The 17,434-nt window shown below is 43.7% G+C and overlaps 1 protein-coding gene across 1 annotated transcript in view; it reads right to left on the bottom strand.

The window, feature by feature from the left end:
* wdr1 (WD repeat domain 1) overlaps nt 1-7,034 on the bottom strand; it is a 33,112-nt gene extending 26,078 nt beyond the window's left edge. Inside the window, exon 1 of the mRNA XM_028446605.1 lies at nt 6,885-7,034. Within this exon, the coding sequence (XP_028302406.1) occupies nt 6,885-6,915 (31 nt within the window). The 5' untranslated portion in view covers nt 6,916-7,034. The remainder of the gene's footprint in view (nt 1-6,884) is intronic.
* Nucleotides 7,035-17,434: the final 10,400 nt, after the last annotated feature.

Raw genomic sequence — 17,434 nt, forward strand, 5'->3', positions numbered from 1 at the left:
CGTGATCGCACTGCTGCGACTCAATACGACCAGAATCAGCGCAAGTTTGTGTCAAACTAACGTGTCCTGATGTCATTCAGGACATCATATAGACGAATGCGTCTATATTTGGACCGAGGACCTACTGTGTGTGACTGAAGGGATGATGTATTTAAATAGGTTTGTGTCCTCATCATGCTGTTCAACGACACCTTATTGATCCACAGTTTGCTGCCGTTTGATTTGTTTCAATAAATTTAGATTTGAGGAAATCTCCATTGCATCCTTTTTAAATGTCCTACTCATTAGGTGAGTATTGTATGAACTTTTCAATTCTATAATTGTATCAAAATAAAGAATAGAATAGAATAGTCTTTTATTGTCACGGTACTTGCTGGTACAGTGAAATTTGAGAGATGCTCGCATAGAGCTACAGTACACCACAGAGCATAGAATTAAAAGACAGGAGCGAAAACAACAACAAGGCATTGAATATGTACAAAGATGATAAAAAATTTTTAAAAACGAGACATCGGTGAATAATTTACAGAATAAATAACAGTTTAAAGTGCTGTAGTGTTTAGTGCTAAAGTGTGTGTGTGTCTGTGTGTGTGGGGGGGGGGTTTATGGGAGATTGTTCCTGAAAGAGTGTGTGTGTGTGTATCCATGGGTGTTTGCAGTCCGTATGGCCCAGGGGAAGAAGCTGTTTGTCAGTCTGCGTGTGTGAGATTTTGTTGACCTGTAGCGTCTTCCAGAGGGCAGCAGGTCGGAACAGGGGGTGAGCAGGGTGTAAGGGGTCTCCTGTGATGGCCTTGGTTCTCCTGAGGCAGCAGGATGTGGCGATGTCTTCCAGGCTGGGCAGAGGGCAGCCGATGATTTTTTGGGCAGTGTTAATGACCCTCTGCACTGCCTTCCTGTCCTTGACTGTTGAGCCTGCGTACCACACACCCAGACAGTATGTCAGCACGCTCTCCACAGAGGAGTGATAAAAGGCCAACAGCAGCTTCGTGTCCAGATGGTTCTTCCTGAGGACACGCAGGAAGTGTAGCCACTGCTGAGCCTTCTTGACTAGGGCCCTGATGTTGTCAGTCCAGGAGTGGTCAGCAGAGATGTGGGTGTCCAGAAACCTGAAGGTGGTGACAGTCTCCACCTGTTCTCCATTTATGAGGAGGGGGGTGTGGTCCTGTCTGATCTTCCTGAAGTCCATGATCAGTTCTTTTGTTTCTGGATATTCAGGGTCAGGTTGTTTGCTGAGCACCAGCGTGATAGTTCCTCTACCTCGGCCCTGTACGCTGTCTCATCCTCGCCTCGGATGAGTCCCACCACAGTGGTGTCGTCCGCATATTTAATAATGCGGTTGGTTGGGTGAGTTGAAGAGCAGTCATAGGTGTACAGGGCGTACAGTAGAGGGCTCAAGACGCAGCCTTGCGGGGAACCAGTGCTGAGTGTGATGGTGGAGGAGTGGTGGGGGCCGAGTCTGACAGACTGTGGGCGGCTCGTCAGAAAGTTTTTAATCCAGTTGCAGGTGGGGAGAGGTATCTGTAATTTCAACAGTTTGGTGATTAGGATGTCCGGAATGATTGTGTTGAACACTGAGCTGTAGTCCACGAAAAGCATCCTCACATAGCTCTTCTTGTTCTCCAGATGACTCAGCGCTGTGTGAAGTGTGATGGCGATGGCGTCCTCTGTGGATTGGTTTGCCCTGTAGGCAAACTGGTGTGGGTCGAAGGTGGGAGGGAGGCAGTCTCTGATGTGCTGAGAAACTGATCGCTCCATTCACTTCGTGATTACAGACGTCAGAGTGATCGGTCTGTAATCGTTTAGGCTGTCTATGGCAGGTTTTTTGGGGATGGGGACGATGGTGGAGGCCTTCAGACATGTGGGGACGGTGGCATGTGTCAGGGAGAGGTTGAAGAGTGTGGTGAGGATCCCTGTCAGTTGGTCTGCACATGCTTTAATCACAGCCCCTGGGATGCCGTCAGGACCAGCAGCTTTCCTGGGGTTCACTGCTCTTAAGTTTTTCCTCACCTCATGCTCCTGGAGAGAGAGAGCTGGGGTGCTGGAACCAGGAGGGGGCAGTGACTGCAGGTGTGTGGTGGTGGTCTCGAACCGGGCAAAGAAGCTGTTCAGCTCCTCTGTCAGTGTGCTGCTGCGGCTGGAGGATGTGGGAGGGGGGTTTCCTTTATAGTTGGTTAGGGCCTGGATGCCCCTCCACATCTGGCGCGGGTTGTTGTCTGTCAGGTATCTCTCTATTTTATTCTTGTAGGAGACCTTGGCCTGTTTGATGCTCCTCCTCAGGTCTGCTCTGGCGGTGCTGTAGAGGGCTCTGTCCCTCGTCCTGAAGGCCGAGTTACGGGCTCTGATCAGGGTCTGGACTTCCCTAGTCATCCAGGGCTTCCTATTTGGAAAGACCCGGATGCGTCTGTCCTCGGTGACGTTCTCTACACAGCACCTGATGTAGAAGAGGACAGACTCGGTGTGTGTGTCCAAGTCCTGATCTTCAAAAATACTCCACTCCGTGCAGGCAAAGCAGTCCTGCAGCTGGTTGAGAGCATTTTCAGGCCAGGCTTTGATGGTCTGAAAGGCTGGCTTAGTTTGCCTTCTGAGGGGGGTGTAGGCAGGGAAGAGGAGCAGAGAGAGGTGGTCTGATTGTCCAAGATGGGGGGGGGGGGGGGGGGTCGCCCTATATGCATGCTTTATATTTGAGTAAACATGATCCAGTGTGTTTTCTCCCCTGGTTGCACACTTGACGTGCTGGTAAAATTTGGGGAGAACAGTCTTGATATACAAACCAAAAAAAATACAAACCTAATAGTGTGTGCTTCAGCAGGGCAGGTTATGTTTCTATCTTACAAAAAGTGGATAAGAAAATACAAAACAAAACAATTGTGTAATCCTTAAGCCAAAAGTGTGTCAGTTGAAGCAAAGTTTATACAAACCTACCTTATCACAACAAAACTAAACAAGGCTCTCTAGATAATCACACAAAAAATATTTAGCTTGTATTACTATTTTAACAATATATATTCTACACAAGTTGTATATACAGTTTATACATTCACATCAAACATATATACACATGAATGTATATATTACATGAACTTGGTAAAATTGTTTCTCTTCTTTCTTATATTTACCAATAATGGTTAATGTAATGGTTAAAATAATACCAATATGGTTGAAAAAGCTTTTTAAACTGGTTTATGTTTTATTTCATCCCTTACACAGTTCCATAATTTAACCCCTGAGACTGTTATACTCATCATTTTGACTGTTGTTCTAGCATTTTTCATCTTTAAATGTAGTTCTCCTCTTACATTATATTCCCCTTCTCTCTCTAAAAATATTTTCTGCAACGCTTAAGGAAGTGAACTTTTACTCATTTTATAAATCATTTGGACAGTTTTGCGTTTTATGCGATCTGGAGTTTTAAAATCTGGTGTTTAACAATAAACCATGTGTGTGTTCTCTGTATCCTGTGTTATGTATCAGTCTGATGGATCTTTTTTTGCATTATGAACAATGGTTGGATGTTCGTCATGTATGTATTTCCCCAAACTTGTAGATAGTAAATCAAATATGGTCAAACAAGTGTATAATAAAGAGTGTGCAATGCTTTTTGAATAATAATGAGCCTTGTTTTGTCCAGGAATAGAAAATAGTATTAGTTCTTAGTAATAGTTTCATTCATTCATAAACAAATATAAATTCAAGTAAATGGTGTATAATGATATTTCAGGATGGACCAACAGATAATATTGTACATGTTGATATTTGCATAGAATTAATGAATCTAACTGGATTTGTTCGGAGATGAAGACGAGCTGAGCTACAGAGGAACCTCCAAATACAACTCTGAAATGCACAGAAACGTTGTTACCACATAGATCAAAAATATTATTACATGATCATTGTGTAACAATAAGATGAGTTCTGAATACCAATCAGTGAAATATTGCTGCTGCTTTCAGGAATATTAAAGTATTGTTATGGTTTCCTAGCTAACTGGCTAGCCTGCACCATGTTAGACGTAACGTTCATAATATTGATGAGGGAATATTGTAGCAAGAATATTGATAGTAGGTAAACAACAGGGTGAAATAAAACTTACCAGGATTAGTAACAGTTCTACAGGACGAGCTCCTCCATGGCTGTAGTTCTGTTCGGTCCGTGGGGCTACGTCCACTTTCCCTGAACCTCTTCAGACACCCACAGTACCAGAAAACAATTTTCTCCTCCTCTGACCACTGCTCTGTCTTCTTGGACTCCCTTTTATAATTCTATATATATATTCTGTATAAATCAAGTCCATTTACTTTTAAATGTTTTGTCGGATTTGCACTAACGTGACCAGCTGCTCTCCAGCTTAAAAAAATTGGCTGCTTTTCGTTTTTGGAGGACCGTCGATAACCCCGCCTACCACCCGCCCACTTCAGAGCTGAGCTGTAGCCCAGAAGCTTTATGGGGCCAGCGTTGCTCTGGTTTTCGGCTCCGAGAGCTGGAGCTATGTTGATGGAAACAGAATGGCTCGGAGCCAAAACACGCGCAAGCTCCAAGTTAGCTCCAGCTCCTGCCTGGTGGAAAAGCCCTATGTGTCACATGACCTCAAAGCTATTGAAAAAAATAATGGATTATTTAGCATTTTCACACATTATGATTTCATAATGACTTCTACCATTGATATTGTTGGATTTTCCAATATTATGATTTTTCAAAAATTTCAAAACCTCAAATCAGGGAAACTAAAATGTGTGCACGATAGCCTGAGACTAGGACTACCATTATAAATTAATTTGAGGTACTGGTCACATGATCTCAAAGCTATTGAAAAAATGATGGATTATTTAGCATTTTCCTACATTATGATTTTTCAAAAATGTCAAAACCCTAAAACAGGGAAACTAAATATGTGTGTGATAGCCTAGGACAGGGGTCACCAACGCGGTGCCCGCGGGCACCAGGTCGCCCGTAAGGACCAGATGAGTCGCCCGCTGGCCTGTTCTAAAAATAGCTCAAATAGCAGCACTTACCAGTGAGCTTTTATATATATAGATTTATTTATTTAGCTATTCTTGTTTAAATCACACTTACATGTAACTTAGAAATGACAATACATATATATAAACACTTAAAATGTAAAGTGTTTTTTGTGTTTAATACATACTTGCCAACCCTCCCGATTTTCTCCTGATTTCTGCCCGACATTGTCCGGGCGGACCATCCTTCACTGAGCGTCGTTTCCAGCCGGACAATAATAACGATTACACCGCATAAGAAGAGGAAGAAGACTCTTCTTCCTCTTCTTATGCGGTGTAATTATATTATTGTAATAATAATATTGTTGTAATAATAATAACGATTACACCGCATAAGAAGAGGTGTAATCGTTATTATTGTCCGGCCGGAAACGAAGCTCAGTGAAGGATGGTCGGCCCGGACAATGTCAGTGAGGAAATCGGGAGAAAAATCAAATCCAACCATGTGTAGGGAAGTGTTTCTGTTATGGTTATAGCCGTTGTTGTATAGGCTATGTTTAATTTTCCTTTTGTTGATTATTTTTATTTCAAGCATACATTGCATAGATTGATGGATAATTTATGCAATGTATGCCTTTTTTGTTTAATTTTATGTTATTTATTTTATTTATTCTACTACTACCACCATTTACCATTTGCACGGGTACTGTGGAATTTGTTCTTTACTTTATGTGTTTTTCAAATAAAAGAACACTGTGAAATTGAATTATTTCATTTTCTCTTTAAAAAGCAAACTACGCCCCCCCCACCCCCCCCACCCCCACACCCCCGCTCTTTTGAAAATCTCCCTAATTATTATTTAAGTGTGTATCAAACTGGTAGCCCTTCGCATTAATCAGTACCCAAGAAGTAGCTCTTGGTTTCAAAAATGTTGGTGACCCCTGGCCTAGGACTACTATTATAAATATGTAGAAAAAAAATCCATTTTCATAAAATACAATAAAAGCTCAAATGTTGTATAAAATATACCTGAACATAACTTTTCAGTCTATCCCCGTTAATTAGAAGTCTTTTTGCATTATATTATTGATTGAAACACTTATTTTGAACCCACGCTTTCCTCAAAGACAATAATTAATTGACGGCCCCTAAATTCGAACGCCATGAGTTCATAGCAGAGCCTTCAGCGTGTTCCTCCCCGAACCATGACATAGCGGGCGGGACGCATTTAAGAGAAGCCACTGCTGTTTGTGTTGGAGGCGTGAAATCAACTTCACCGCGGTGAACCACCGTACATCCTGCATGTTTATTTCTGCAGCTCTCTAGTAGCCATTACAAATCATGTGCCTTCCCTCAAGCGAAGCAATAAGTCCATAATTTCCTTCAGTAATCAACAATGACATGTTTAGAATAGCAGTCCGCTTTTCCTGGTGCAAATAAACATGAGGAATATATAATTTGTTTCTCAAATACAGACTAAACAAACCCCGATCTCCTGCATTGTTGCTATAGCCGAAGTGGACAGTCAGCTGAGGGTGACTTCCGGCTGCCTAGCAGGCAGACAGCCTCTGTCTGGACCTGTAATATCATCGAAATGTGCGCTTAACTAGTTCCTCTGCCTGACGTTAGCTCCGCCATGCTAATGCATATATAGTGATAGATCAGCTTCAACGAAGCCTGTGCCTGGTGTCAGGGTTCACTTTCAACAAACCGTGTTGCCGAAACGTACCTTGGTGTTTGCTCAGATATAACACAAACTTAAAAAACATTTGCCTTCACTGTGTGCGATGAAGAGTAACAATGAAGCTATGGGCGAGGCTTAGCTAGGCTGGGTTCACCAAAACGATCGACTGACTGGCTTCTCTGAGTTATAAGACAACTGTTTCTGCAACCCTATAGAGGCTGACATTAAAAAGCGAGAATACTTACTCAGCTCAAATGGACTCTTCCTCGCAGACATCTTGCCGTGAGCTGTTTTCTCTAGATGAATGAAGTAGTAACAGAGGCGCTCTTTGTGACACTGCGCTGCCCACTTTGAGTACAAACACGGAAGCACAGTGACAGTGCCTGAGCCTGACTATGCCCATATATAGTCAACTCAGACACCACGCCGCAGCTTCCAGCCAGTAGGCGAATCCCGAGAGCACAAGAAAACCTTATTCCCTAAACATGGTCTTACAGGCTCTCCACTCCTAAAGCTCCACCTATCCTCAAAGAAGGATGTTTGAAAATCTGACCCCTTCCTCCAAAATAACACCATTCATATATGAGCCCTGTTACATTTAAAAGCCTGTAAAAAGTGTGCCGTGTTGTTCAGGTTTGATATTGTTGTTCAACCAAAAAGCCAATAATCCTCCAAGCCATGCTTTTCAAGAGTTTTCTAAAGTTGTAGTTTATAACTTATTTTTTATGGGGTGAGCAAACCAGGAGAAGCATGTGAACACATTAATTGTGGTATTTATTTGCTGACATTTATTTATAATCATGATTTTTTCCATGCATTGTGGTCACCTTTTGCTTGACAAAGCCACTTTCTTTGGGATAAGGTTAAGGACCACTTAAACTATGTCATTATTTATTCATTGCTATTATTTAGTTATTTAGTGAGCATTGGACTTTTTGAATCTGATGGATTAACAATGTCTTGTTCCTTATAGGGCTTGGTTCTTGGATATTTTTCTATTCAGCCTTTATATGCTTCCTCTAGGCCAAATTCTGCAGAACTGTAAAGCTGATTATCAGAGCTACAGAGATGACATACAACTACAGTATATTCATCATTGAACCCAGATGACTATGGTGCTATAGCAGTATTGTATGACTGCTCAGAAAAGGTAAACTTCTGAATGAGTGAAAACTTCCTTCAAGTAAATCATGACAAGATGTGAGACGGAGTCTAGCTTTAGGGTTGCTAGTCAAATGCGGACACTGGGTTTATTTTTATTTTGTCAAAAGGTTTGAGTCGAACAGATCGTTCTGGGATTCTCAGGCCAACCAGCTAGCCTGTGTCCCTGTGAATCTGCTGCTGCTTAGTGCACTCTCTGTTTATGAGTGTTGCTGATAATGTTAAACATGGAATAGTCTCCCAAAGCAGAAACCTTGGTGCTTGCTATCACTGTGTTGTGGTAGCTGACCAGAAGAGAGAGTTCTGTAATTTACACATCAGAGGTGATTGTCTTTGGTGGCTAATAGGGATAGGAGGACTGCTGTAGCTTAAGGGAGAATAGGGCAGAACCAAGAAATAAGACTCAATGGTCTGTGTATCATTGGATAATCCCAAATTCATCTGTAAACCAAAATTAAATAACCGTTTTTCTTCCTCTCCTTTTCAAACAAAAAACAAAAAAAACCGTTTTACCGTTTTAATCAAAAAACCATAAAACAAATCCAAATTGGCCCAATTTTCGATTTTCCCGTGTCCTTTTCTCCTTTTCCCTTTTACAATTGAACATTGAAAAACAGCAGTTTCCCTTTTCCATTCTCCTTTCCCCGTTTAGAATGGAAAATAGAAAATCAGCTGTTTCCTTTTTCCGTTCTGAACGCTGAAACGAAAAACGAAGTCACGTGGTCTGGCTTTTTTTTCAGCCGACATGCGGAAGTGATGGTGTCAGAATAAAAGCATACAGGGAGAGAGAATATAAAGCAGGTACATGATCTATCACAGAGAGTGATACATCATTAAAAGCTTTACAAAAGCTACATAAAAATCAAGTTTTGGTGTTTTTTTAATTTCGACATGAAATTGCTTAGCAGGCCTGTCGTGTTTGAAAAACATAATCCAAAATGACCAGCAGAGGTCCCCACCTCCCAACAAACAATATGAGACACCAAATCCCTCCTGAAATATGATCAGACTAAGATTAACGTTTTATGGCTTGCAGTGTTTACTTACATTACATGTTTATTCAAACACACACTTTTATGAACCCATATCAGGATGAGAGTGGTGATGTGGAGACATGCAAGAGATGTCTCTAAAAGGTAAAAAAGAGCTGTGTCCACATTGCAGCAATTCTGTACTGCATTTGTATCCCGAATCAGATGATCAGTCATTCCTCAAACTCTTTGCACGTTGTGACGGTCTGATGCGCTCTCTTCTGAAGGCATCGGCTGTAATTTCTTTCAGCAAGGCTGGATCTTTACACTTCTTGAGAAGTAAATCACAATCATGTATATGTTCCCCTCATACACTTCAATAGGCTACAATTAATCAACTGGTTTTCGTGACATATATATTTCATGGTAGTATTAGTAAGAGTGGTCAAAGATTAGATCCAATATTTTATATTACAAAGTATTTATATCTTTTGACATTTCTATGAACAAAAAAGTGCCACAATAACAATTAGAAAAAATATCAGACACATTTAAAATATTGTATATACAGTAACTGACATTATGTAAAATAGTACATTAGCAAGTTTTAAAATCATAATTACAAAGTAAAATGTTAAAATCAACATAAATGCTTGTTTTTTTTAGACAACAGTCGCAACTATAGCATAGAGGAACATAGACATCACCTGAGCAAGTTACTCAATGTGTGTATTCACATCATGCAAAGGTCCCTTACTGTAAATGCTACTCGTCTCTCATTCAAGGCATAAGCCACAATAAAAGCAAATTTCAATGTTACTGTCACCAATAGAGACAAATAGTCAAGCAGATGAAGTGGGATTTCAAAAGATGTCATGGTTCGCCCTTTCTAAAATGTATAAATATTCGTCTAATTTCATTCTTGTTAGTGTTTAAATCAAGTGTGAGTCAATATATTTAAAATGTACCATATGTCAAAATTGAGAATTGCTCCTACCACTAGGGTGTTCTTGTTGTCCCCTCACACAATATGCACATGATGACATGGAGCATTACTTCCAGGTTCCTTGGGAAAACAATGTCAGAATAATCCCGTCTATAATTCAAAGCCACACTGTTGCAGTGTCATTTTAGCCTCTTCTGTGTTGTGTTAATGCAGACTTGACTCATACAGTCAATTTCCCATCTGTGAACTTTGACCAAGGTCTTTCACTGAGTTGTTACAGTAATTTAATTTCCCATTTAAAGTCAGTGATACATTGATTATTGGTTTAAAGCATATGAATGTGCATGTCCAAAAATTTATTTTGAAAGACTATGTTCATTTCTTTTAGTAGTTTGTTGAACAAACACTCTTCACAACATATAGAACTATTTCCTCTTAACTCATATACTCCAAATTCTGCTGACTCTAATGCTTTTGGTTGGAAAAACACTGAAAAATAAACAACCTGCACTCGGCCACTAACATCTTTTTTATCCTTTGTCTGTATTAAATTAAACTAGACAGAAAGTCGGTTTGGAAATACATGACTCTGATTTGGAGGGGAGTACGTTTCAGAAAGAGAGTTGTCCCCTTGTGTATTGAAGAGCTTAACTTTAACTCCCACAATGACTGTTGTATTGGTTACTATGGTTACTGTTTGTGTTCCTACCTGTGTTAAGTGTTTATATAATGTGAGTCCATGTAACAACTGCACAAGCTGAGGACAAGTATTGTATGTATACTCAACATTTCCTGGACTTCATGAATGGAATACAAATGTCTAATTACTTAACTTAATATCAGAGTACACGCACAGAAAAAGTATCTTGGCTGTTCTGATCTGGTAACTCAATACCAACAAAATTCATACACCACAACACATTTGTCACATTACAAAATGTCACAAACTATCTTCAAGTACAATTACAGTCACAAACCATTTCACTTCCTGGGAGATCTTGGGTGACCTTGGTTCCTGTGGGTTGTTGCTGCAGTTGACCTACTTTTGTTTAGCATCATTGTAGGAGGCGTGGTTAGAAGAATTAAGTGTAAGACACAATTTTTACCAGCAAATGTCGCCTTTCGGTAAAGGTGATACTCATTATTGGTAGACACTTTCACGGGTTTTTGGTGTGTTGCTACGGAGAGCACATAGGTCCTACACCTTTTTGACTGCTGTACGCCATGTTATGAAGTAATAGAGATTTATAATGGAAATATGTGGACTATTAATTGAATACTGTAATTATGGCATTAATGAAGACAGTCATTGAATGAGAAATAAATACTCTGTGAACAAAGAACATATTGGACTGTCTTAATTCACAATCTTACGCTCAGGAGAAAACCAGCAAGCTTGTCAATTAATAGGATAGAGTCTATACAGTCCCTCAGTGGCTTTACGTTTATTACAATTATACTGCTGATGTTGATCCGAAAATTGCGACGTTCATATAATCAGTCCTAACAATATCTGAATTAGCCTATCTATAAAAGCAAGGAATCTCTTTCTGTGTGTGTGTGTGTGTGTGTGTGCGTGTGCGATTTGCTGTGACGTGTAGAAGCCAGCAGCCCTTGCCTGCTCACTCCAGCGAGCCTTTATCTGTCAGCTGAGTTGAGGTTTATAAACTGCAGGATATACGGAAGGATTTGTTTTTGTGTTGAATGTTTCTATACTACAAGACTTATTTCCTCATACAAAAGTATTTTTGTTTATACATGAATTAGGGGTTTGGATGTGTATCATTATAACAGTATTATTTTTTATTTACTTGGTCTTGGTTTCATCAGGTTGCTGTGTCAGACTAGGTCACTGTACACAGCAGATACACAAAATAAATAAACTATCATGATGTCATTAAGCATGCATACTGTACATAACAGTTGATTGTGGCCAGCAATGTCACGGCTGGTATTCAGAGGCTCAAGTGCAGGACAACAAGACACGACAATCAATGATCTTTTGCAGTATTTAATTCAACTTAGATATAAACTTACAAACAGAACTGGGGCACTAATCTTAACGTGCCAAACTCAACTAAAACTACTTCTCTGCGCCCGCAGAGAATAGGGAACAGAGCGGGCGGTTTGGGTGATGGAGAGATGGTGACAGAGGATCAGGAAACAGGCTGACTGAGGTAGTGGAGGATGATGGCTGAGCAGAGCCGTGTGAGGAAATCCAGTCCAGAGGAGAAGCAGAGGCAGATGGTTGAGTTGATCCTGGGAGATGTGAAGCAGTGGTTACTCTGGCAGATGATCTTGCAGTTTCCAGGCAAGTGGGTAGAGAAACAAAACTGGAGACACAAAGAATGAGGTGAGAGGCTGGCAGCAGAAAGCGGCGCGGCAGAACAGCAATCGTACTGACTCTATAGTTGTTAACAGTCTGACACCAGAAAACACACTGCCTGCAGCTTTTATGTGAGGACCAATGACTCCTGCTGCAGCTCACTCCCAGGTGTGTCTCATCCACTGATTAAGGATCTGCAGCAGCCAAGGTAAACGCCCACCTAAGGAGAAGGGAGGGGAAGGAAAAAAAAAGGAAGAGGGGGAAAAGGACTGCCACTACCTAGATGCACCACCTGGTGCACAAGGCATCCGGTCCGGCCGACGGCGGTGGAAGTCTCTAACAAGAGTGTTATCCAGAATGGACCGTCGCGGTACCCAGCTGCGTTCTTCCGGACCATACCCTTCCCAGTCGACCAGATATTGGAGGCCACGTCCCCGCCGACGAACATCAATCAGACGTCGGACAGTGTACACCGGGGCGTCATCCACCATCCTTGGAGGAGGAGGGGGACGGACTGGGGGGGCCAAGGGACTCTCCCTAGTAGGCTTTATCTGTGACACGTGAAAAGTAGGGTGGATCCTCATAGAGGAGGGAAGATTAAGACGGACGGCACTGGGACCAACTAAACGTTCAATAGAAAAGGGTCCAACAAAACGGGGAGCCAACTTCCTAGATTCAACCCTTAAAGGCAGGTCCTTAGCCCGAAGCCAAACTCTCTGACCTGGTACGTAGACTGGGGCAGGAGAGCGATGGCGATTGGCCTGTTGTGCCATTCTACGACCAGCCTTTAATAAAGAGGTTCTCGCTCTCTTCCAGGTCCTCTCACAGCGTCTCAGGAAGGATTGCAAAGAAGGGATGGCAATCTCCCCTTCCTGAGATGGGAACAAGGGTGGTTGGTAGCCCAGGGAACACTGAAAGGGAGAGAGGCCGGAAGAAGAATTAGTCAGGGAGTTATGCGCATATTCGACCCAGGGCAAGACGTTACTCCATGCAGTGGGGTTGTCAGAGGTCATGCATCTTAGATAGGTCTCAAGGGACTGATTAGCTCTCTCCGTCTGGCCATTGGACTGGGGATGGAATCCAGAGGAGAGACTGACCTTAACTCCCAACGCAGAACAGAATGACCGCCAAACCTCCAAAGTAAACTGGGGCCCACGATCCGAAACAACATCCACTGGAATGCCATGGAGTCTGAAGACATGCAGGATGAGGAGATCCGCTGTCTCCCTAGCAGAGGGAAGCTTGGGGATGGCAACAAAATGAGCAGCCTTTGAAAAACGATCAACAATTGTAAGAATGGTTGTGTTACCTTGGGACGGTGGTAGACCAGTAACAAAGTCAATGGCGATATGGGACCAGGGCCGATGAGGCACAGGCAGGGGCTGGAGCAACCCCGCCGTAGGCTTATTGGAGGTTTTATTAGCAGATCAAACAGAGCAGGCGGCAACAAACTCACGGGTGTCTTTGTCCAAGGACGGCCACCAGAACTTCTTTTTCAACACCTCCAGATTGCGTGCGGTACCAGGGTGACATGTAAGCCGAGAGGAATGGGCCCAGACGAGAACGAACAGAGTCAGGTACGTACAGTAGATTTGGTGGTCCGTTACCTGGATGAGGGTGAAGCTCCAGTGCCTCTTGCACCCTTGACTCAATCTCCCATGTCCAGGATGCCACCACACAATACTTGGGGAGAATCGGCTCGGGTTCACCAGCAGATTCCCCTGCCGCAAACTGTCGGGACAGGGCATCCGGCTTGATATTTCTGGATCCAGGACGGTATGACAGAGTAAACTTAAACCTTCCAAAGAAGAGAGTCCAGCGGGCTTGACGGGCGTTGAGTCTCTTAGCGGAGCGAATGTACTCTAAATTTCTGTGGTCAGTCCAAACGATGAATGGTTGTTCTGCTCCTTCCAACCAGTGCCGCCATTCTTCAAGAGCCAGTTTCACGGCAAGCAATTCACGGTTAGCCACGTCATAATTTCTTTCCGCAGAGGAGAGGCGACGGGAGAAAAATGCACAGGGGTGTAGCTTTTGGTCCACAGGGGACCGCTGGGACAGAACTGCTCCAACTCCCGTATCAGATGCATCCACCTCTACCACAAACTGCAAACTGGGGTCAGGTTGGGTCAGAATGGGGGCAGAGACAAAACGTTGCTTTAGATCCTGAAAAGCACGATCCGCCTCAGGGGTCCACGAGAATGGCCTATTGACAGATGTGAGAGAGGTTAATGGAACAGCAATCTTGCTATAATTTCTAATGAACCTGCGATAGAAATTAGCAAAACCTAAGAACCGCTGCAACTGCTTCCTATCCTCGGGTGTGGGCCAGTATTTGACAGCAGAAACCTTCTTCGGGTCCATCTTTACCTCCCCCGGGGCAATGATAAAACCGAGGAAAGAAACTGTGGAAGCGTGGAACTCACATTTTTCGGCTTTGACGAACAGACGATTCTTCAGGAGGCGTTCCAAAACCTGACGAACATGGTGAGTATGTTCCACCTCATTTCTGGAATAGATTAGAATGTCATCAATATAAACAAAGACGAACCGATTAATCATATCCCGAAGAACATCGTTGATGAGATGTTGGAACACCGCTGGGGCGTTGGTAAGGCCAAAGGGCATGACAAGATACTCAAAATGTCCTAAGGGGGTATTAAAAGCCGTCTTCCACTCATCTCCCTGACGGATGCGGATGAGGTGATAGGCATTCCGAAGATCCAACTTGGTGAAGATGGTGGCATCATGAAGTGCAGTAAAAGCAGAGTTGATCAGTGGCAGAGGGTGAGAGTTCTTAATGGTGATATCATTCATTCTGCGGAAGTCAATGCATGGACGGAGAGTCTTGTCCTTCTTGTCCACAAAGAAAAAACCAGCTGCAACGGGTGATGATGATGGTCTGATGATCCCTGCGGCCAAGGAGTCTCTAATGTAGGACTCCATAGCTACTTGTTCCGGTTTAGAGAGATTATAGAGGCGACTGGAAGGAAGAGTGGCACCGGGAATGAGATCAATTGCGCAGTCGTATGGACGATGTGGGGGCAGGGACAAGGCATCTTCCTTACTGAATACAGGTGCTAGGTCATGATATTCTCGTGGAACTAACCTAAGGTCGATGAACGGGGCAGGGCTGGTTGGAGAGGGACTTGAAGGAGTCAAGGCGGAATGCAGACAGGTTTCATGACAGACAGGATCCCATGAGAGAATCTCCTTCTTCTTCCAATCCAACCGGGGGTTATGACGCTGGAGCCAGGAGAAGCCAAGGACCAAAGGAGGATTCGAGTGGTTCATGATGTAGAAGGAGGTGGTCTCACGGTGATTACCAGCTAGAATCAATGTTACAGGAACAGTTCTATGACAGACTTGAGAAAACAGTAACCCATTAAGGGCACATACCTTAAGAGGGGTCTTCAGTGGAACCAATGGAATCTTTAACTGCTGGGCTAACCGGCTGTCCAGAAAATTTTCCTCAGCTCCTGAATCAATGAGGGTCTGGATGGAGACTGAGCTAGATTGCCAGCAAAGAGAAGCAGAGACTTGCAGACGAGGAGGACTTCCTAAAGATGTGGCTTGGCTCACCAGTACCTCCCCTACTACTGGTGAGCCTGGTCTTTTCCTGACTTCATTGGGCAGGCTGCAATGAAGTGTCCTGGTTTACCACAATACATGCACTTGTTGGTGTCCCGTCGATGTTGTCTCTCCTGAAGGGAAAGCAGGGTGCGGCCAAGCTGCATGGGTTCTGGTTCAGGTAAAAGACAGGGCAGAGCTGGGGGGTCCTGACGTCCCCCAAGAACGGATCGGACTGATTCGGGTCGAGAGCCCTTCTCTCTGCGGCGTTCTCTCATTCTGTTGTCTATCCGGATGGCAAGAGCGATGGTCTCATCCAGACTGCAGGTTTCGTCGCGTGTGGCTAACTCATCCTTAATGGAGTCCTGGAGCGCCGTATAGAATGCTCCCTGAAGGGCCTCACCATTCCAACCACTAGCTGCTGCCAAGGTGCGGAACTCCACAGAGAACGCTGACACGCTTCGGTTACCCTGGCGGATAGACAATAGACGGTGACCTGCATCCCTTCCCTGAACTGGGTGGTCAAAAACCTTCTTCATCTCCTCTACGAATGCCGAGTATGCATTGCAGACAGGCTCCTGTCGGCTCCACACAGCCGTTCCCCATTCTCGTGCTGGACCAGAAAGCAGACTAATTAGGAATGCTACCCTAGCCCTTTCTGAGGAGTACGAGAGAGGTTGTAGGTCAAAAATGAGCGATACTTGCGTTAGAAAGGCCTGACATGAGCTACCATCACCGTTATAACGTTCCGGTAATGGAACGTGAGGTTCGCGTACTGGCTGGGACAAGGCAGGGTCAATGTTGGCCAAAGTACTTGCAGCAGGAGTAGAAACAGCCGCTGCTGCGGCAGGCGAAGCAATTGAAGTGGCTATTTGATTAACTTTGCTGGTTAAAGAGGAAACTTGTCTCAGTAAGGCATGATTACTCTCCACTAGACTTTGTAGTAACGCCGCGTGTTGCTCAAGAGTAGAACCTTGATTAACAACGGCTTGTTGCAAAGAAATTTCACCTGGCGCTGCATTAATGCCGGTCTCATTGCCTGCTGAGCTCATGTTGGGTCAGACTGTACTGTCACGGCTGGTATTCAGAGGCTCAAGTGCAGGACAACAAGACACGACAATCAATGATCTTTTGCAGTATTTAATTCAACTTAGATATAAACTTACAAACAGAACTGGGGCACTAATCTTAACGTGCCAAACTCAACTAAAACTACTTCTCTGCGCCCGCAGAGAATAGGGAACAGAGCGGGCGGTTTGGGTGATGGAGAGATGGTGACAGAGGATCAGGAAACAGGCTGACTGAGGTAGTGGAGGATGATGGCTGAGCAGAGCCGTGTGAGGAAATCCAGTCCAGAGGAGAAGCAGAGGCAGATGGTTGAGTTGATCCTGGGAGATGTGAAGCAGTGGTTACTCTGGCAGATGATCTTGCAGTTTCCAGGCAAGTGGGTAGAGAAACAAAACTGGAGACACAAAGAATGAGGTGAGAGGCTGGCAGCAGAAAGCGGCACGGCAGAACAGCAATCGTACTGACTCTATAGTTGTTAACAGTCTGACACCAGAAAACACACTGCCTGCAGCTTTTATGTGAGGACCAATGACTCCTGCTGCAGCTCACTCCCAGGTGTGTCTCATCCACTGATTAAGGATCTGCAGCAGCCAAGGTAAACGCCCACCTAAGGAGAAGGGAGGGGAAGGAAAAAAAAAGGAAGAGGGGGAAAAGGACTGCCACTACTTGGTGCTCCCTGTAGTGGCTGTGACAAGCAAGCTGAATGAAAATCAGAGGCTGCTGTAGACATGTACCTGCTTAACTAAGCTGCTAAAA

This window comes from Gouania willdenowi, chromosome 5 (genome assembly GCF_900634775.1).
Source record: "Gouania willdenowi chromosome 5, fGouWil2.1, whole genome shotgun sequence".
NCBI lineage: Eukaryota > Metazoa > Chordata > Actinopteri > Blenniiformes > Gobiesocidae > Gouania > Gouania willdenowi.